The sequence below is a fragment of the Taudactylus pleione genome, unplaced genomic scaffold (genome assembly GCF_031769625.1).
Source record: "Taudactylus pleione unplaced genomic scaffold, aTauple2 ptg000703l, whole genome shotgun sequence".
Lineage (NCBI taxonomy): Eukaryota > Metazoa > Chordata > Amphibia > Anura > Myobatrachidae > Taudactylus > Taudactylus pleione.
In genome coordinates, this window is record NW_028285105.1 from 2,955,887 (window position 1) to 2,977,412 (window position 21,526).

General features: G+C 41.9%; 1 protein-coding gene across 1 annotated transcript in view; it reads left to right on the forward strand.

The window, feature by feature from the left end:
- Nucleotides 1-20,572, forward strand: part of ELOVL6 (ELOVL fatty acid elongase 6) — a 105,926-nt gene extending 85,354 nt beyond the window's left edge. The window contains exons 3-4 of the mRNA XM_088456400.1: nucleotides 10,481-10,632; nucleotides 18,417-20,572. Coding sequence (XP_088312526.1) covers nucleotides 10,481-10,632; nucleotides 18,417-18,841 — 577 coding nt within the window. The 3' untranslated portion in view covers nucleotides 18,842-20,572. The remainder of the gene's footprint in view (nucleotides 1-10,480; nucleotides 10,633-18,416) is intronic.
- The last annotated feature ends 954 nt before the right edge of the window (nucleotides 20,573-21,526 follow it).

Below are 21,526 nucleotides of genomic sequence, written 5' to 3' on the forward strand. Positions count from 1 at the left end.
CGTAGCAAGGGGGGTTAAGTGTACATAGATGTTGAGATAGTAATGGGGGGCAAGGAGATGGTGCTGATGAATAACAGTAAAATGACAGTCCTGTGGACTATCTTCAGGAACCCCCCCCCCTCCCCTGCCTGCCAGCCACATACAGAGTGTTATTCTCTGCAGCACCCCTAGACCATCACACCTAACAAACCCCCACCGCACCTATGTAACCCCTACCCACTTTACACTTACCTGTCTATCCTCCGTGCAGTGTCTTGCCTGGTCTGCCTTCTGAATACAGGGTGCCTTCTTAATGCTGGGGGCTGGGTGCCATGGCAGTCTTCACGCAGGGGCCAAGGGCCACAACAGCCTTGATGCAAGGGCTGTCCTCATGCCGGTGGCCGTGGCTGTCCTTATGCCGGGGCTCACGAAGGGGCTAGGGCTGTCCTCATGCCGGGGGCGGGACTCACGCGGGGGCCAGGACAGGTACAAGGGCAGTCTTCACACCAGGTGCCGGGGACCGCTGCATCAAGAAAAGGCGCCAAAGAGCTTGCTCCACCTCCTGCAGCCGGGCCATCAATCATGTAATCAGGAGCCTGGGGATTGGCCGCAGCCAAGCGCGACCCAAGGGACCCATCCATTATGCAAAAGTGAGTCCCTGGTCCTCATTTGCGGGTAAAATATGCGCTATAGCGCGTATTTGCAATTACTGTAGGTGTTTGGTTTTATCTGCATGCTGCTTTGTGCCTCCTGATGAAAAACGTTTGAGCACTGTACTACTTTTGCAAAAATGTGAGTAATTAATAGCAGCTTTTTATGTGCAAGAAGAAACTGGTGAGTGCCCCATTTGTTGAACTTTCCTACATTCGCATCAACTTGAGTGGATTTGGGAAGACACCCCAGTGGCTGATGAATCTAATGAAGATGTGAGTGTGGCCTTACTTTGGAGATATATATATATATATATATATATATATATATATATATATTAGTATTTAGAAATGAAGACACAAAAGGGCCTTTAAAATATGGAAAATACATTTTGTCCCAGGACATTATGTCATATGCCAATGGAGTTGGGGAGTTGGAGATTTGGTCAGGATTAATGGTATACTCAATGCTGAGAAATACAGGCACGTACTTATCCATCATGCAATACCATCAGGGAGGCGTCTGCAGGACAACAACCCCAAACATACAGCCAAAGTCATTAAGAATTATCTTCAGCGTAAAGAAGAACAAAGAGTCCTGGAAGTGATTATATGGTCCCACAGAGCCTGATCTCAACATCATCGAGTCTGTCTGGGATTACATGAAGAGACAGAAGGATTTGAGCAAGCCTACATCCACAGAACATCTGTGGTTAGTCTTCAAGATGTTTGAAACAAACTCCTTGCCGAGTTCCTTCAAAAACTGTGTGCATGTGTACCTAGAAGAATTGAAGAATTTATGCAGGTTTGAAGGCAAAGGGTGGTCAGACCAATATTGATTTAGATTTCTCTTCCGTTCATTCACTTTGCAATTTGTTAATAGATAAAAATAAACTATTAACACTTCTATTTTTGTAAGCAATCTTATTTTGCAGCATTTTTTCCACACCTGCCTAAAACTTTTGCTATATATATATATATTTACAGTGCATCCGGAAAGTATTCACAGTGCTTCATTTTTTCCACATTTTGTTATGTTACAGCCATATTCCAAAATGGAATAAATACATTTTTGTCCTCAAAATTCTACACCCCATAATCACAACGTGTAAAAAGTCTTTTTGAGATTTTTGCAAATTAAATTAAAAAAAAACTTAAGAAATCACATGTACATATGTATTCACAACCTTTGCCATGAAGCTCAAAATTGAACTCAGGTGCATCCTGTTTCCACTGATCATCCTTGAGATGTTCCTACAGCTTAATTGGAGTCTACCTGCCGTAAATTCAGTTGATTAAACATGATTTTGAAAGGCATACACCTGTCTATATAAGGTCCCACACTTGACAGTGCATGTCAGAGCACAAACCAAGCATGAAGTCCAAGGAATCGTCTGTAGACCTCCGAGACAGGATTGTCTCGAGGCACAAATCTTTGGAAGGGTACAGAAAAATATCTGCTGCTTTGAAGGTCCCAATGAGCACAGTGGCCTCCATCATCCGTAAATGGAAGAAGTTCGGACCCACCAGTACTCTTACTGCAGTTGGTCGGCCGTCTAAACTGAGCGATCAGGGGAGAAGAGCCCTAGTCAAGGAGGTGACCAAGAACCCGATGGTGACTCTGTCAGAGCTACATCATTCCTCTGTGGAGAGAAGAGAACCTTCCAGAAGGACAACCATCTCTGCAGCAATCCACCAATCAGGCCTGTATGGTTGAGTGGCCAGACGGAAGCCACTCCTTAGTAAAAAGCACATGGCAGCTTGCCTGGAGTTTGCCAAAATGCACCTGAAGGACTCTCAGACCATGAGAAACAAAATGGTCTGTCAGTCATACCTGGCATTATTTGGAGTGAATGCCAAGCGTTATGTTTGGAGGAAACCAGGCACCGCTCATCACCAGGCCTATACCATCCTTACAGTGAAGTATGGTGGTGGCAGCATCATGCTGTGGGGATGTTTTTCAACGGCAGGAACTGGGAGACTAGTCAGGATAGAGGGAAAGATAAATGCAGCAATGTACATCCTGGTTAAAAACTTGCTCCAGAGCGCTCTTGACCTCAAACTGGGGTGACGGTTCATCTTTCAGCAGGACAACGACCCTAAGCACACAGCCAAGATATCAAAGGAGTGGCTTCAGGGCAACTCTGTGAATGTCCTTGAGTGCTGCAAAGAGGAATCGGCGAAACTGCCCAAAGATAGGTGTGCCAAGCTTGTGGCATCATATTCAAAAAGACTTGAGGCTGTAATTGCTGCCAAATGTGCATCAACAAAGTATTGAGCAAAGGCTATGAATACTTATGTACATGTGATTTCTTTTTACACGTCATTATGGGGTATTGTGTGTAGAATTTTGAGGACAAAAATGAATTTATTCCATTTTGGAATACGACTGTAACATAACAAAATGTGGAAAAAGTGAAGCGCTGTGAATACTTTCCGGATGCACTGTGTGTGTGTGTGTGTGTGTGTGTGTGTGTGTGTGTGTGTGTGTGTGTGTGTGGATGTATATGTATGTATGTACATATATACAGTCAGGTCCATAAATATTGGGACATTGACAGAATTTTCATATTTTGTCCTCTATTCACCACCACAATGGCTTTGAAATGAAACAAACAAGATGTGATTTAACTGCAGACTTTCAGATTTAATTTGAGGGTAATTGCATCCAAATCAGGTGAACGGTGTAGGAATTACAACGGTTTCTATATGTGCCTCCCACTTTTTAAGGGGGCAAAAGTAATGGGACAAACTAAACAATCCTAAATCTAACTTTCACTTTTTAATACTTTGTTGCAAATCCTTTGCAGGCAATTACAGCCTGAAGTCTGGAACACATCGATATCACCAGACGCTGGATTTCATCCTGGGTGATGCTCTACCAGGCTCTACCAGGCCCCTACTGCAAATGTCTTCAGTTCCTGCTTGTTCTTGGGGCATTTTCCCTTCAGTTTTGTCTTCATCAAGTGAAATGCATGCTCAATCGGATTCAGGTCACGGGATTGACTTGGCCATTGCATAACATTCCACTTTTTAGCCTTAAAAAACTCTTTGGTTGCTTTTGCAGTATGCTTCGGGTCATTGTCCATCTGTACTGTGAAGCGCCGTCCAATGAGTTCTGAAGCATTTGACTGAATATGAGCATATAATATTGCCCGGAACACTTCAGAATTCATTCTGCTGCTTTTGTCAGCAGTCACATCATCAATAAATACAAGGGAACCAGTTCCATTGGCAGCCATACATGCCCACGCCATGACACTACCACCACCATGCTTCACTGATGAGGTGGTATGTTTTGGATCATGAGCAGTTCCTTTCCTTCTCTTCTCTTCCCATCACTCTGGTACAAGTTGATCTTTGTCTCATCTGTCAATAGGATATTGTTCCAGAACTGTAATGGCTTTTTTAGATGTTGTTTGGCAAACTCTAATCTGGTCTTCCTGTTTTTCTGTCTCACCAATGGTTTGCATCTTGTGGTGAACCCTTTATATTCACTCTTGTAAAGTCTTCTCTTGATTGTTAACTTTGACACATATACATGTACCTCCTGGAGAGTGTTCTTGATTTGGCCAACTGTTGTGAAGGGGTTTTTCTTCACCAGGGAAATAATTCTTTTGTCATCCACCACAGTTGTTTTCCGTGGTCTTCTGGGTCTTTTGGTGTTGCTGAGCTCTCCGGTGCGTTTTTTTTAAGAATGTTCCAAACAGTTGATTTGGCCACACCTAATGTTTTTGCTATCTCTCTGTTTTGATTTTTCAACCTAATGACAGCTTGCTTCACTGATAGTGACAGCACTTTGGATCTCATATTGAGAGTTGTCAGCAACTGATTCCAAATGCAAATGTCACACCTAGAATCAACTCCAGACCTTTTACCTGCTTAATTGATAATGAAATAATGAGGGAAAACCTGTCCATGAAATAGCTTTTGAGCTGATAGTCCCATTACTTTTGGCCCCTTAAAAAGTGGGAGGCACATATTGAAACTGTTGTAATTCCTACACCGTACACCCGATTTGGATGTAATTATCCTCAAATTAAATCTGAAAGTCTGCAGTTAAAGCACATCTTGTTTGTTTCATTTCAAAACCATTGTGGTGCTGAATAGAGGCCAAAATCTGAAAATTCTGTCAATGTCCCAATATTTATGGACCTGACTGTATATACACATAATAAACCAGTACACAACACATACACTTACATTTTTATGCTGCAAGTTAGTAATGGGGGCGGACACCTCACATCATTAGGCCCAGCCCCCTTACTCCGTAATGCCGATAGTTGCAGTTAATATGGAGGCGGAGCTTGTCGTATTGGCTCCGCCCCTACTTCGTCCACTGTAAGGGGGATTTGTCCGCCAGGGGGGTTTCTTAGTAGTCAGAAACCTCCCCTGCTTGCGCTAGTTGTGTGGGCCCCCGTGTGTGGGGGCTCCGGGACGACCGTCCCTGTCGCCCACCCCTTAATCCGGCCCTGCTGTTTAGTGATTTGATAACAGCATTGCAGAATGCAGAAATCTTCATAATTCCAGCATATATAATGAAAGCAACTAAAAAACCCATTCTAGTCTATGTATCCATACTCATTTCTATTCATACATCTGTCAAGCTTCTTTTGGATGCTTTGCTGCTTTCCTTTCAGTGCATTTAAGGGGGCATATCTATATAATAAGGTGTGTATATGTCTGTTTGTCCTTTATGCACAGCCAGAGTTTTGTACTAGCTCCACCAAATTTGGCATGGTGGTGTAGTTTGTCCAGGATTAGATTTTTGGCTATGTTTGAAGCTAGTCAGGGCCATGGAGGTCTACAAGGTGCCCACCAAGTCGGCTGCAGAGTCTCTGATTTGAAATGTTTGTTTAAGCAAGTTCGCTCAGGATGTCTTCCATTGCCTAAAACTGCCCTGATCTGAAGGCACAGGCTGATATGTACCAGTGGGGGGCAGATGGCAAGAGCGATTTGGTCCCTATTGCTGGCAATGGAGACCCGGTGGTGACTTTATGGCTTCAGCAAAGCCTGCCAGTCACACTGCCGGGCCCCGTGTCATGCACATATGTGTCATGCACATACACAGACAGACCAGTGCGCATGCGCGTAACACAGGAGCCATTGCTGTCATCATTAGGCTGACAGCAACCCAGCGGAGGACCTCACAGAGGAGGAAGACTTCACTGGACTTCGCGGGACCTCGTCGGAGGAGTAAGTATTGGTAAATACCAGAATATTTTTCGTTTATATCGAGGTGGTATGTTTTGGATCATGAGCAGTTCCTTTCCTTCTCTTCTCTTCCCATCACTCTGGTACAAGTTGATCTTTGTCTCATCTGTCAATAGGATGTTGTTCCAGAACTGTAATGGCTTTTTTAGATGTTGTTTGGCAAACTCTAATATGGTCTTCCTGTTTTTGTGGCTCACCAATGGTTTGCCTCTTGTGGTGAACCCTTTATATTCACTCTTGTGAAGTCTTCTCTTGATCGTTGACTTTGACACATATACATGTACCTCCTGGAGAGTGTTCTTGATTTGGCCAACTGTTGTGAAGGGGTTTTTCTTCACCAGGGAAATAATTCTTTTGTCATCCACCACAGTTGTTTTCCGTGGTCTTCTGGGTCTTTTGGTGTTGCTGAGCTCTCCGGTGCGTTCTTTCTTTTTAAGAATGTTCCAAACAGTTGATTTGGCCACACCTAATGTTTTTGCTATCTCTCTGATGGGTTTGTTTTGATTTTTCAGCCTAATGATGGCTTGCTTCACGGATAGTGACAGCTCTTTGGATCTCATATTGAGAGTTGACAGCAACTGATTCCAAATGCAAATGTCACACCTAGAATCAACTCAGACCTTTTACCTGCTTAATTGATAATGAAATAACGAGGGAATAGCCCACACCTGTCCATGAAATAGCTTTTGAGTTGATAGTCCCATTACTTTTGGCCCCTTAAAAAGTGGGAGGCACATATTGAAACTGTTGTAATTTCTACACCATTCACCCGATGTGGATGTAATTACCCTCAAATTAAATCTGAAAGTCTGCAGTTAAAGCACATCTTGTTTGTTTAATTTCAAAACCACTGTGGTGGTGAATAGAGGCCAAAATCTGAAAATTCTGTCAATGTCCCAATATTTATGGACCTGACTGTAGGAGACAAATAGAAGTGGTACCTATCAAATGGCCCTGTGCTTGTAAGAACAGATCATTAAACTCCCGCTCTGTGACTGACATCCCCAGAGCCCCCACACTCAATATAAAGAAAACTACAGGCCCTCCCGTATGCCCAATCAGGTCTGTCCTTTGTAATGCCAGATCTATAAGAAATAAGACTGCCACAATTGCTGACCTTACTGAATCTGCAGATCTTGCCTGTATTACAGAGACTTGGCTAGATGAAAATGCAGCACCTATCTTGGAAGCTGCAGTTCCAACAAATTATTCTGTCATTCACAACCCAAGACTTAACCGCAGGGGAGGGGGAGTGGCCATCTGCTTTAGAAAAGCACTTAAACTTAGGGTCCACCCAATGGAAATGACTTACTCATTTGAGTGCATCGTTGCTCGGAGTTCTACAGAATTAGGATTCAGAGTACTTCTCATTTACCGCCCCCCTGGAGATAGAAAGATATTTCTACAAGAATTTGCAGATATTGTTGCTGGACTAGTTCTGGAACATCAAAGATGGCTGATCCTTGGGGATTTCAATGCATGGGTTGATGATGAGCTCTCACACCTTGGCCAAGATCTCCTGTGCACAACGAATGCTCTGGGCCTCACACAAGTCATTCCTTCGGCTACTCATATAAGTGGTCACACTCTTGTCTTCCAGATTGGATTAGATATCTCTGACCTAAATATAAACCCAGTCACATGGTCAGACCACCACTCAATTCACTTCTCAGTTGCAACCCCTCAAAATAGAACTTTACCCATGGAGTTGAAAAGGTATCATCCAAAGAGGGGCATGACTCCCCAGGCTCTTGAAGCAAACCTAGATCTTTCTGCGGTAATGGGGGCCTGTGAAGATCCTTGTTCCCTTGTCCATTACTACAACAGGGATGTGACAGCTGCAATGGATATTATTGCCCCGGTGTGTATACGACCCCTCATACCACACCGTCAAGTACCTTGGTTTGACAATAGTGTTAGTGAACTCAAGAAACGGGGCGTAGACTTGAAAGACGATGGAGGAAGACGAACCTGGTAGAGGATAAGTTAACACTAATCAAACATATTAGACAATATCAATCAACAATTACCCGTAAGAAAGAGTTCCTTTCAAATGAGATCAAGGCAGCAAACAATAGGCCGGCTCAGCTTTTCCGTACAGTGGAGATGCTTTGCAAACCAGCATGCCTGCAGCATGATGAAACCCTCTCCCAGTCAAGATGCAATGAGTTTGCAAAATTCTTTGCAGATACAGTATCCTCCATCCGGGCTGGAATCCCCACAGTGCCATCAAAGGAGTGCCAAATTACCAAGACTGCCAAGGTAAGCCACCTGTCTCCCTGGAACAGCTTTGACATAATGGATGTAAAAGACATTGCTAAAATTATCAGAATGTTGCGACTCACCACCTGTGATCTGGACCCTGCCTCAACCAAGCTTCTCATAGGGTGTATAGACATTATTGACCCTGTAATTGCAAAAATAGTTCAATCCTCTTTGCAAACAGCCATTTTTCCAGAACCACTAAAGGAAGCAATTGTTAGACCACTTCTTAAAAACCTAATTTAGACCCCCGACTGCATGACCAACTATAGACCAGTATCAAACCTTCCTTTTCTAGGAAAGGTTATTGAGAAAGTGGTGGCAATGCAACTGGAAACCCACCTGTCTACCCATGATATTTATGATCCATTCCAGTCAGGATTTAGGAGCAGACATAGCACTGAAACAGCCCTGGTATGTGTGCTTAATGATCTTCTGATGGCAAGAGACAGAGGTGATTGTTCAATCTTAATCTTTCTGGATCTCTCAGCAGCATTTGATACTGTGGACCATGGGATTCTAATTGTGCGCCTGAAAAATTTCTGTGGACTGGATGGCATAGTCCTTAGATGGTTCAAATAATTTCTCACTGGCAGGTCACAAAGAGTTTCTTCTAGAGTAAACTCTTCATCACCAGTGCCACTTCCATGCGGTGTCCCACAGGGTTCTATACTATCTCCCATGCTTTTTGCAGTATACATGCTACCATTGGGTGAAATGATCAGACGTCATGGCCTGGTCTACCACTGCTATGCAGATGATACACAACTGTACCTGTCCTTTGCTCCAGGTACAAAGGACCCAATAACAACCCTAAATGACTGCCTAGCTGAGCTTCAGGAGTGGATGAGTGCCAGTTGGCTGCGACGGAACCCTGATAAAACAGAGGTTCTTATGATAGGTCACAGGACAGGGCTACAGCATAGCCAACCAACAGGACTTACGCTTGGGGGTTCAGAATTACAAAACACTAAACATGTGCGGAATCTTGGTGTTATCCTGGATAGCGGCTTGACACTTAAACATCAGGTATAAGCCGCAATCAAATCCTCATTCTTTCATCTGAGGAACATAGCCAGAATCAAGCACTTAGAGCCTGATTCAGAGCCACTCGTAAGCGGCCGCTCGTTCGCTCTGAGCGATGTTCGCACATCTGCGCATGCGTATGGGTCGTAATGCGCATGCGCCAACCAGTTAGTGCGTTCGGAAATCAAGCGCTCGCAAAATAGCGAGTGCCTACTAATTTGAGTGACAGGATGAGGCGTTTGTGGGTGGTAACAGGGGAAGGTGCTTGAAAACGGGGAGTGGAGATCCGACCGCAGGTGTGCCAAACTGTCAAAACGGGCGTTTTAACGGTGTGCATAATTAAAAAAAAAAAGCGTCATCGACCACGTCACTTGATTGTCTCTTAGCCTGAACTGTTCGCATGATTGCGGTAGGAAAATCCTACCACAAGCACTGCGAGCAGTTCAGACGCCTTTCGATGTACTCGATTAATCTAATAAATAGCAGAGATGACGTAGGATGCGAGCGGCCAGGGGGCGTCTTTACAAAATAGCGAGCGCATGTTTCGTTCGCTCGCTCACACATAGAGGCGTCAACAGACCGCAAAGAGCGAGCGCTCAATTTAAATAGCCAGCCCCTTTTTCTGAATGAGCGAGCGCAAATAGCGTCCAGCTCTGAATCAGGCCCTTAATTCCCTCAGAAGATCTGCCTAAAGTCATACATGCATTTATATAATCACGCCTAGACTAATGGAACTGCCTCTACCTCGGTCTCCCAGCAAAAGAATTACACCGCTTGCAGATGGTACAAAACGCAGCTGCCAGGCTATTAACCAACCAGCCCCGTTCCAGCCGCATAACACCCATTCTCTACTCCCTTCACTGGCTGCCTGTCAGATGGCGAACTGTTTTCAAGATTGGCTTACTAACTTACAAAGCCCTCCATGACCATGGCCCAGGGTACATGAAGCAGCTTCTAATTCCTTACTGTCCCACTCGATTACTGCGATCCGTTGACGAAGGACTATTAACAGTACCTAGAATCTCACGGAATTCGTCTGTGGGTCGAGTTTTCAGTTTTGTGGCTCCAACCTTTTGGAACTCACTTTCCCGCACAGTTCGAGAGGCCTCCACTCTAGAATCCTTCAAAAATAGACTCAAGACTCACCTATTCACCCAAGCATTTCACTAATGTCCCTTGTTTAAGCTTATTTTGTATTTTGTACTGTAAATGTAAAGCACTTTGAGTCCTTTCGGAGAAAAGCGCTATATAAATAAAATTATTATTATAATATTATTATTATTATTATTATATAACAAAAGAACACATATTTAAACGTCTGTAAGAACTATCTTATTTTCATTCCCCAGTATATTTGGTGCTGTCCGGACTGGAGCTTACATGCTGTACATTTTGATGACCAAAGGACTAAAGCAGTCAGTTTGTGACCAGAGTTTCTATTACGGCCCAGTCAGCAAATTTTGGGCATACGCATTTGTACTCAGCAAAGCACCAGAGTTGGGTAAGTAACTTTCACTCTTTTCTGCATTCACTGTAATAAAAAGAGTCAGCACATGCTCAGGTGTGCTTTGAATTGCTGAAACAAGTTTTCCATTTAATATCACTTGGCTAGTTCCCGAGGCACAACACTGTGGATTATTTTTAGCTTTCCGTTGCTTTGAATTGCTTACTTGCAAGCTGTTTTCTGAGTAAAATAATATGCTGTATAAAACTGTGTGCACTGCAAATGATAATTACTTGGCAGGTACAATACATTATGTGTGATCAAAAAATATGTGACAAACAGAGCACAACCCTGTCCTCCAACACATAACTGAACCTAAGGATGGCGGGTAAGCACAATTTACTTAGTTTAATAAATTTAGCAAAATCTTTCAATAAGAAATTTTGGCCTAGGGGTGCCATGTAAAAAATGCCGTTTCTCCAGGGTGCCGTTATTCAAGAAAGTTTGGAAACCACTGGACTCTATCCCATTAACAGAATCCATTCAGATAAAGGTCAGTTAAATACATACCTTAAGGGGTATATTTACTAAAGTGTGGCTTTATAGAAGTGAAAGTGTTACCCATAGCAACCAATCAGAATCTAGCTATTATATTCTATCTAGAAGGTGCTAGATAAATCATAAGTAGAATCTGATTGGTTGCTATGGGCAACACTTCCACTTCTATAAATCCGCACTTTAGTAAATATACCCCTAATACCTTTATCTGTTGACTATAAAACATACTTAGCGACATTGTAATAATCCTTTCCGGGAGCAGCCCAGTTCGGGGGGCGGGGCTGAACTGTCAATGTAATTAGGCCCTGCCCTTTCCCGGAAAAGTCATCGATTTGTGGGTCCCCAAGGAGGGGGCGGGGCTACATGACGCAATGGGGCTAAATTATGTTTAGCCCCACCCCCTTCTTGCGGACCCGCAAATTCCCCATTAAAACTCCCCATCGTGCCCGCTTCACTAGGAAGTGGGCAGGAGGCTCAAGATCTGCCTACACTTCCGGGGGTGCAGGGGCTACCTGAAAAATCGAGTCTCCCGCGACTTCCGTGAGTGTAGGCAAGTATGCTATAAATTACCTGCAGAAAAATCAGAGCAATTTCTGTTCCCTATTTCTAGAACCAAGTACACTGTAGTGCCTTTAAAAAGGTGGTGTGCAGCCTGTAATTGCTGACTGCTGTGGAACAACAAATCTCAGCATGCTGGTATTATAGTTTGACAACAGCGGGAGAGAAATGTGTTGTCTGCCTCTGCTTTAAGCAACTCAAGATTTTTCTTTAGCTTTGATTTTGAAAAAAAGAAATTATTATGAAATCTATTTCCCCAAATGCAGGCAACACTGGAAGTAAAGGATAGAAGCTATAGAGAGTGCTTTAGATAGCAATTTGAGCAATATTACGACTGACATAACAGCAAGACCTGTGCTATTCTTGTTTCTGCCAATGGCCACCACTGAGCATACGGCTTCATAACTAGGTCATGGTGTTTGTATAATAATAACATGAAATAATGAGTGAGTCAGCAATATACCAAAATTGTACATTACCAATAGTGTTCTACACAAGGCATACATTGGAGTGCATTACTAATGAAATGCTAATGAGCAGCTGTGTTCATAATGCAATGTATATGTACTCCCTTGAAGACTTTCACTAGATCGGTGAGATCTGACATCCGGCCACATTCACAAAACCATACTGAATCATGTCAACCATCTCACTGACAGTAATTGTAAACTATATATTCCAGTAGCCAGGCTATTGTGAGAAATAATTACTGATGACAACATTTATATAACTGGCTAATAACAGACCCCGCTGTAAGCTTACAATATATAGGGATTTCTGAAATTAGTTTTTGTTGATAACTCAGCATTCCTGCTCATATAGGCATGTATCAAGTCGTGCATGGTTTTGCCTCATGTACATTGGATATAATAAAAAACAATAATACTAATAAATAATAAAATAAATGTAGCAACAGAAATAAAAATTTGTATACCTGGATTATAATATAAAAGAAATGTCACATCTGTAACCAAGAACATTTAGAGGTTGCATTATTTCCGTCGTAATGCTGACAAGTCATAGTCTGTTCTTTATAAGCTGTAAAAGACTTAATCTCCGCTTAAACCTGTAATGACTCGCATCTACTCTGGATCAGTTTATACAGAACAATGTCACAGTGGACTACAAAAATACAGAGTACATTACATCAATACTATTTTAACAAACTGACTGCACCACGGATTCATTTATTTGCAAATATGTCAGGTTTGAAGGTGAATCTATACTGCTTGATAGGAGGTCTGCATCTTTTTTTTTTGTCAAACTGAAACATCGAGCTGGCACCAAAAATTATCTGACTCCTATTATAGGTTATTTTATATAATTTTCCTGGTTTTTTTTACACACTTAAATTAATGTTAGTCTTCAAATGTACAGGAAAATTACTGAAAGCATTTAATAAGTGTATTAAAATTAGCAGTTTAACTTTAAAAAAAGAAATGTAATTAAAAGCCCTCACATACTCTTGTTTATACTGCATATATACTATAATATGTCACTGGCAGCCAAACATAGTATACTTCTGCCGTTTTTTAAAGAATTGGAGAATTGAGCTGCACATTTTATTTATTCATTCAGTAATACGTCCAATTAATAAGATTAGTATTATTCCTCCTGCTGCTTCCTGGTATAAAATTGATAATATAAAAGTTATCTTTTCTACTAGCGCATTATAGATTTCATCCAATGTATCACAATGGAGGGTGAGGAGATCTGACCTCTTACATCACCCTTCCTTTATTTTTTATTACCAGTTATTTATATAGCGCACACATATTCCACAGTGCTTTACATCAGTCCATTCACTTCAGTCCCTGCCCCAGCAGAGCTTACAATCTATATAGTGGACATTTTCTGTAACATATTAGAATGGACTAGACACAAAGTTGGCAAATTATAGAAACCCCAAATTCTATTCCTTCAGAATAGAGCCCCAAAGGCCAATGGGGCACATTGTAAAATCTGAGCTCACCCCTTATCATCTGCCACAATCCTCCAGCACATTTCCCTTATAAGATCCCTTATAAGATCCATATCATATGGGCTAAAATTACAAAAATGTATACAGTGAAATTGACGAGCATATTACACAGCCCAAATATCCAATATAATATGTTCAGTATTCAGCCCCATAGCGTCAGTGTAACCTAAGAGCTCAATATGCAGAACAGTGTCCCATGACCCTTACACAGGTGGACTAGTCCATAAATACAATCCGGTTGCCACTGTTTTCCTTCCCCCTGAAACATCCAGGTGTGTGCTGATGATTTGCTTCATCTATGGACATCATCCACTATCATAGCAGGAGTCGAACTTCTGCATTCATGGTTGTGGTGACATGGTGGGGTCTTGTTTTGAGGGTCCTGTCACATTAGCAAAGAACATAGTCGTGCCCCTAGGTCAGGGATGGGAACCTCAGGCCTGGTGGCCATATAAGGCCCCCGGAATCATTTGGTCTGGACCTCTGAGCTTTTTTCTGCTAGCCTCATCTGGCTAGCAGGGTGCCTATAATGGCACTCTGCAGCCAGAATCTATGCAGCAGTGCCACCTGGAGTGTCCTTAGGATGCTATAGATGGTCACACCGCTGCCCTTACAGCTCCCCGGAAAATCCTCAGAATGCTTCGGGCATTGCTGTAATCACTGGCGATTGTGGCCCCGTCCAAGTGTGACATCACATGGAGGGGGCGTGGCCTGCACCAGCCCAGCAATAATGTTATATATATCAAAATGGCCCTTGGCAGAAAAAAGGTTCCCCACCCCTGTCCTAGGTGAAGGGGAAGAACAGATGTAATATCACAGTGTCAATTTAAGTGGAATACTTTTGGTATTGGACGCCAAAGAACTTGTTGGCTGGACACAATAAAGGCTGACAGGAACATGCCCATAAATGACCTGAAGGAGGCGGTCAGAGAAAGAGAAGCGTGGCGTTCACTGATCCATAAAGTGTCTGAAAGTCGATGTCGACTAAACGGATAATCATCATCACTTTTGGTAAACTGCAGGTGTGTCATATTAAAGTCTTTACAATTTTTAATAAAATGTGCTCATCTTTTGGAAAGCATAATAGTAAATGGTCAACAAATTTAGATTTTTGCACTAATAATTTGTAAAACTTATGGTAAATAATAATTTTGCTTTGTCCACAGTAAATTAAATGGAACATGCAAACAATGTACCCCTTTATTATCAATAACACAGGCTTTCCCACCTCCTAGTGACACATGGGTGAACGTTCTTTGGCATGATCCTTAGTACAAGAGAATAGTGAGGGTTAGTCAGTTATGTCATACTTGTGGTCACACCTGTCCAGTGTTCTCCCCAGGCTGTTTTTTGCGGGTGCACCACCTGGCAAGAAACAGCCTACCACCCAGCACTTTGGGAGCCTGCAAGTGGGGACAGTATCTGGGAGCTGTATAAAAAGGACGAGATCCTACAGACTTTGCAGTTTTTTCATAATCAATCGACTGGGCCTCTAATAAAAAGGAGAATAATTAAGATATAAAATGTTATTTCAAATCATTATAAGGTCAAGGTTTAAAACATTTTATTATTGCGACGGCCCCCACCCAGCTACTTCTTGATGCCATAAAACAAATATTCTCAAAACAACCTGCGCCCTAGGACTGCAGCTCAGTCCACCCTCAGGAGCACTACTCCTTCAGATATAACACATAAGAAACAAAATGTGTGGTCCAGAGAGCGCTGTCCTTCCTGAATCGCATCTTCTTTTATGCGTTCCTAGACGGTATAGTAATCTCAAATAGAATGGAGAAATAACACATATTTTTATACTCCAATCATGCAGTTCTTTTTGATGAGTGATGTGCTCAAAAGACACTCACCCCAGCTCAGACAATAGTTTTCACATAAGGGTATCTTTATATCTTCTAATCTACTTGAGTCACAAATAAAACGATCGCTTCTCAGTGTTGGTTCCCCTCTGGGAATAGACTCACCTGGGATCAGGTATAGACGTTCCCCAAAAGGTATCTTTTCACACCGTAGCAACCGGTTAGTGGCTTTAGAAGACAGGAATAATCCAACTCCAGGAAAGATAAATCTTTAGATAAATCTTTTTTTTTTTTTTAAATTATTAAATGGCCAACCAAACAGAGGTCATATATAAAAAAAACAGATATAAACACTGGGTCTCATTCGCAAGCGGGTCGATGGTACCCAAATGCGCATGCGCACGACGGAGGCTGCTCCGTCGTGCGCATGCGCGAGACCCGGCGAGCGACGGGAAAGCCGTCGCACGGGGACTCGCACCAAAGGGGGCGTGCTGTCGATGGTGAGTGACAGCACGCCCCCTTTGGTGGGCGTGCCGGGGCGTGGCTGCTCAGACGGAGGCGTTCCATGGGAACGCCTACCGTCTGGGTCCGGCCCCACTGACATCACTAGTGATGTCAGTGGGAGTGATTTTGGCTCTGATAGAGCCAAATTCACTCCAGGGCTTGCGGAAGCAAGACCCTATCGCAGGGTCTCGTCGCAAGCCCAATGGTCGCGATGGTCTTGACCATCGCGACCATCATCATGGACGCTCACATAAGCAGTGGGTGGTAACCCACAGCTATGCGAGCGTCCAGGAGGACGCATCAAAAAAAAAAAAACGCCCTGATTCAGAGCGGGCGCTCGTTCAGAGCGTCCGGCTCTGAATCAGGCCCACAGTCCCAAAAAAGGTATCCCAGGAGGAATGGAAAAGTACCAACCACACCGGAGACCACTCCACCCGGAATGAGGTAGAATCCTAGTGGTCAACCCAAGATGAAAAAAAAAGGGTACACAGGTATGTTCCAATCCAACTGGTAATAGCCCCCACTCCACCAACGCGTTTCTGACTTTCAAGTCCTTCCTCAGGGTGTACTGGGGCTAACTAACTTGCACCCATTTATACTTCCTAGTATGTATCAGAGGGAGGGCTAACCTCTTGATGCCACCCGGCTGGAAAAATTTTCTGTAGAGAACATTGCTATCCTCCACCACAATTATTAGTGTAACAAGATGTACAGTGACCTGTCCTCTCCTCTCCGTGCTCAGGTGTTATGCTTTGTCGCTTAGTAAGCTACTTACTGGTTTGGGAGACCGTAGACCCTCTCAATGAGTCACTTTTCAGACACTTTTTTGCTAAGGATGAGCATTTCAGTTAGGAATTAAGCAAAATACTTTTTGTCTCAATCAGGTAAACTGAGATATATACATAATATTTTTTCCTAGAAACAGAAGTTAGTGTCTCCAAAGTACATATACTGTATGTAACCATCATTTAATATGTTCCTCTCTGAAAACAATGATGTGGGTTAATAATTTGGAAATGATACATGTAGCCATGCTGACTGTAACTCCAGTATCTTTCTTTAGAACTAAGCTTTTCGTGTCCAGCTGCAGTTAAGAGAACAGTTTGTTTCATAGACAACACTTATATGGCAAAGGGCTTTATATTAATTGTTCCATTATCTGTAATTCAAGGGCTAAAGGGGCCTATCCATTAGAAGACTTTTTAAACGATCCAGGAGGTTTTGGTAGTTCAGAAAGTCGTCTAATGTATAGTCGGTAAGGACCAGTGATGCGCGTGCACGCTGGGTCGTTGCCGATGCCGACTATCTGTGGAACATGCTCGTCAACCTGATGACGATTGTTAGGTTCCACATGTTCGTAGATAGGAGGTCGGTCTCCTGCACTGAATGACGTTGAGTGAACGCTGTTCAGTGCGGGCACCGCACCTAGGCGACCTGAAGGACTGAACGCTAGTCGTTCAGTTTTTCAGGTCGCCTAATGGATAGGCCCCTTAAGACTTAGTAAAGATGTCAGACAGGGATATAATGAAGGTGACTTTCAGTGTCAACTTGGGAGACTAAAATCCATAGCACCTGCAGAAGCTATAACAAAATGTTGGGCACCATTCTTGGCAAACTGTCCACAAGTTCCTGGACAACAGCAGGTGGTATGTTTTGCCATTCCACCTTAAGTACAGTGACCAACTGTGACACCGAAGAAGGTCAAGTCGGCCTAGAACGCACCCGTCACTCCAATTTGCCCCAGAGGTTCTCAGTGAGGTTAAGATCTGGACTCTGAGCTGGCCAGTTCATCCGGGTTACCGAATTTTCTGTATACCAGTCCAGCGTCGCTCTGGAAACATGACAGGTGGCATTGTCCTCCTGATAAAAACATTTGTTTCCATAGAACTGCAAGTGCATGGGCCTTCCTACAATGTGTTACAATTAGTGGCCATTTGGAACTCATGTGCAATGGTATTTATGGTATGCATTTCGCTTGCGTGGAGGTGTCCAATCACTTTTTTCTACATAGTGTATGTAGCCACCATGTCTACTTACCCCTAGGTGGAATTTTCTAATGTGTGGGTTTATAGAAGTGGAGATGTTGCCCATAGCAACCAATCATACTCTAAATATTATTTTCTAAAAGGTGCTAGATAAATGAGTAGAATCTGATTGGTTGCTATGGGCAACATCTCCACTTGTATGAACCCACACTTTAGTAACAATACCCCCTAGTATCTGTACAAATCTGACTCCCGATGAGTGTGAAAATCGTTTAAGTAGTATTTCTTCATTTGGCCGATATGAATTGTGAATTTAATTTTATATGTATGCTATTATACTCTTTTGCTATGTGTTTTTATTTAAAATATGGAAGTATATAAATTAGCAGCATATTATATTTATTAAATGCTGACTCACAATTTCTTGTCTTTCTATTTTTCCAGGTGATACAATATTCATTATCCTTAGAAAACAGAAGCTCATCTTTCTTCACTGGTATCATCATATAACAGTATTGCTCTATTCGTGGTACTCGTATAAAGACATGGTGGCTGGTGGAGGTTGGTTTATGACCATGAACTACGGAGTGCACGCCGTTATGTATTCTTACTATGCCTTGCGTGCAGCTGGCTTTAGGGTGTCACGAAAGTTTGCCATGTTGATCACACTATCCCAGATCACTCAAATGCTCATTGGCTGCGTGGTGAATTACCTGGTCTTCTCATGGATGCAACAGGGACAATGTCCATCCCACGTCCAAAACATTGTGTGGTCCTCTATCATGTACCTCAGCTACTTTGTGCTCTTCTGTCATTTCTTCTTCGAAGCCTATCTCACCAAAACCAGGAAAGCTGCCAAGGCTGACTAATGGTGGAACCTAATGCCAAGTCATAGCTCAGGGTCATCAAATATTAAAAGAAAAACACAAAACAATTGGGAGTAAGCAAATATTTTTAAAGGCACAAAGAAAACCATATCTCAAGCACTTAGATCCTAGAGAGAAAAGTGAAGTTGTAATAATATATTTAATTATTGTCTTAAAACGTGATGCTGATCAGTGCATTCGGCACTACAGATGTGTCAAGCAAACAGACGTGGATAAAAACTGGTCTGTACCATTCATCCCAAATTAACGTGTCATATCGGAGAATGACTATTGCTGTATTTTCCAATACAAACTCTGATGACTTGTTTTGGGCAGTAGGTAAAAACCAACCTAAAGTGTTGTTTATTACAAAGGATACATGAGGGTGAACAAGACATTGTGTAAAGTACAATACAAAATAATTCTTTTTTATTAAGGATTAAATATATTCGGTGGAGAATTAAAAGATAAAAAATATATGTAAAAAATGAAATCTGACATTTAGGATGCTTGCCCCAATGTTGTGTATCGTGTGCAGGTGCAGTTCCTATTAATATGCAAATTAAACCACTTGCCCAAGATCGTTGCTACAGTATTAATACTAGACTTGTTCTACATATCTGCTAGATCTTGTGTCTAGTGTGACTGACATCGGACTTGTACAGCTGCTTTGATTTAACAGCTGACATGGACAATACACGTATCGAAGCCTCATTAGTTTCTGTGGAACGAATTGTGGACTAAAAAAAATGCCTGCTAGAAGGGGAGGAGAGAAAATATTCTTAAAAAGGCTATTTGAATGTTTCACTCCAAGTGACATGATAAAAGCCTAGTTTATAAACATATATAATACCTAAAAGTAAATGTTTTCTATTTTTGTGAACTGTTTCCTTATCAGATTACTACTGCAGGGCTGTGTGCGTGAGTTCGGTAACACTGTGCATTTTGTATTTGCTTATGAAGCAGTACAGAGATGACTAAGGGCCCTCTTCTGGTATACATAGAAAATACAACACACCAGATCTTTGATACAATTGAAATATTATTATATATATTTTTTTTTCTTTCAATTTTTAACACCAGAGGGGAATAACAATTCCTGCAACAGTTCCAAGCCGTAATCCAAGGGATTTGTTTTACCTTCATTCTCCTGTATTTTTCTATGTCCACGTGCATTGAAAGCAGGTTACAATGCAAATGGTACTATAACCAGGTTGGAGAGCTCATGTTGTTGCAAGCCATATTCTTTAGAAGATCATAAAGTGTTTTGTCTGTTCTGACCAAGTCCAGAAAAGCCAAATATGTGTACAATTTCCTAGTATTTCAAGGAAGCACTTAATGTAATTTGATGTTAAATGTTTTAATGTAGTCTTCTTAATTGTATTAGTTAGATAGTTTAATATATTAGCAAATTAGAAACTGAGGGTTAGAGGCTGCTGTCATGCATCAGAGTACAGTACGACATACTGTAATTGCCACCCTGTAGGAAACATGCAGTCATTGTATTACCCTGTGGTATATAGCACATTTCCTAGCTACTTCAAAAATGTCTTTCATTTCTGGAAGAAGTACAAAATAAGGGATTTTAAAAGAAAAACAAAACATTTTTTAGCTTTAATGGTGCTGCCATTCATGCTGCTTTTTTTTTTAATTAGTTTCTTGGTAGAAATGGCAGAGGCTACTAAAGGTCTCGTTTATGGGAAATAAATAAAAAAAACACATGTAATGTTATAATAATGCATTTTGTCTGAATGGTTATTCTGAATGAAATGAGAAGAACTTGCAGTTCACTATTGTAACAAACAATAAAGTTTACATTTATGTTAAAGTTTTGGGCGTGTTTTACTAATGACTTGGAAACCGTATTGGTATAAAGGGTATGCACTCAATTTAGTTTTGGATGTAAATGGTCTTTTAAGATTATGTGAAGATTGAAGATAAGATACAGCCTTCAGCTGTACTCTGACTTTCCAGCTTTTTTGAAAAGTAAAGTTGTATTAAGGAATTGGTCTTTAATTGTTATAGTTTATATACTGTACCATATTTCCACTACTTTAGGCAGTGCTGTACAGGGGATATTTGTCATTCACATTATGCCCTATACTTACTGTCTAAACACACAAGTGCACCCACTCTAGGGTGCTTTTTATCAATAGCCAATTAAACGACAAGTATGTTTTTGGAGTGTGGGGTGAAGATGGAACACCCAAAGGAAACCCACACAAACACATGAAAAACATACAAATTCAATGCGGATATAGTTCTGGTCAGGAAGAGAACTCATTATTAAAGCATTGTGATGCAGCAATGCTAACCACTATGCCACCATAATGATCTTATATCTATTACAAACCACTGAACCCTCATGTCACAACTCTAGGATGCTGTGCTGTGTTAATGGAATAATAATCAGATACAAGACAAAAATGTAATGCAGAGTATTGCATGAGCATCATCACCAATATCATAACCTACGGATATCTTCTGGACTGTCTCCCATAAGATCTGACTTTGTTCTCATAATGACATAAATGGCTTTACTTGCTTTCTAAATATAATTGTCTACTCTCCAGGAATATCCGGGAGACTTCTAGATTAGGGTGAGCCTGTCCAGTCTCCAAGGAGTGTAGGTGCACCTTATTTACATTACACCACATAGTAGTGTCCCTTATTCACGTTACAACACAC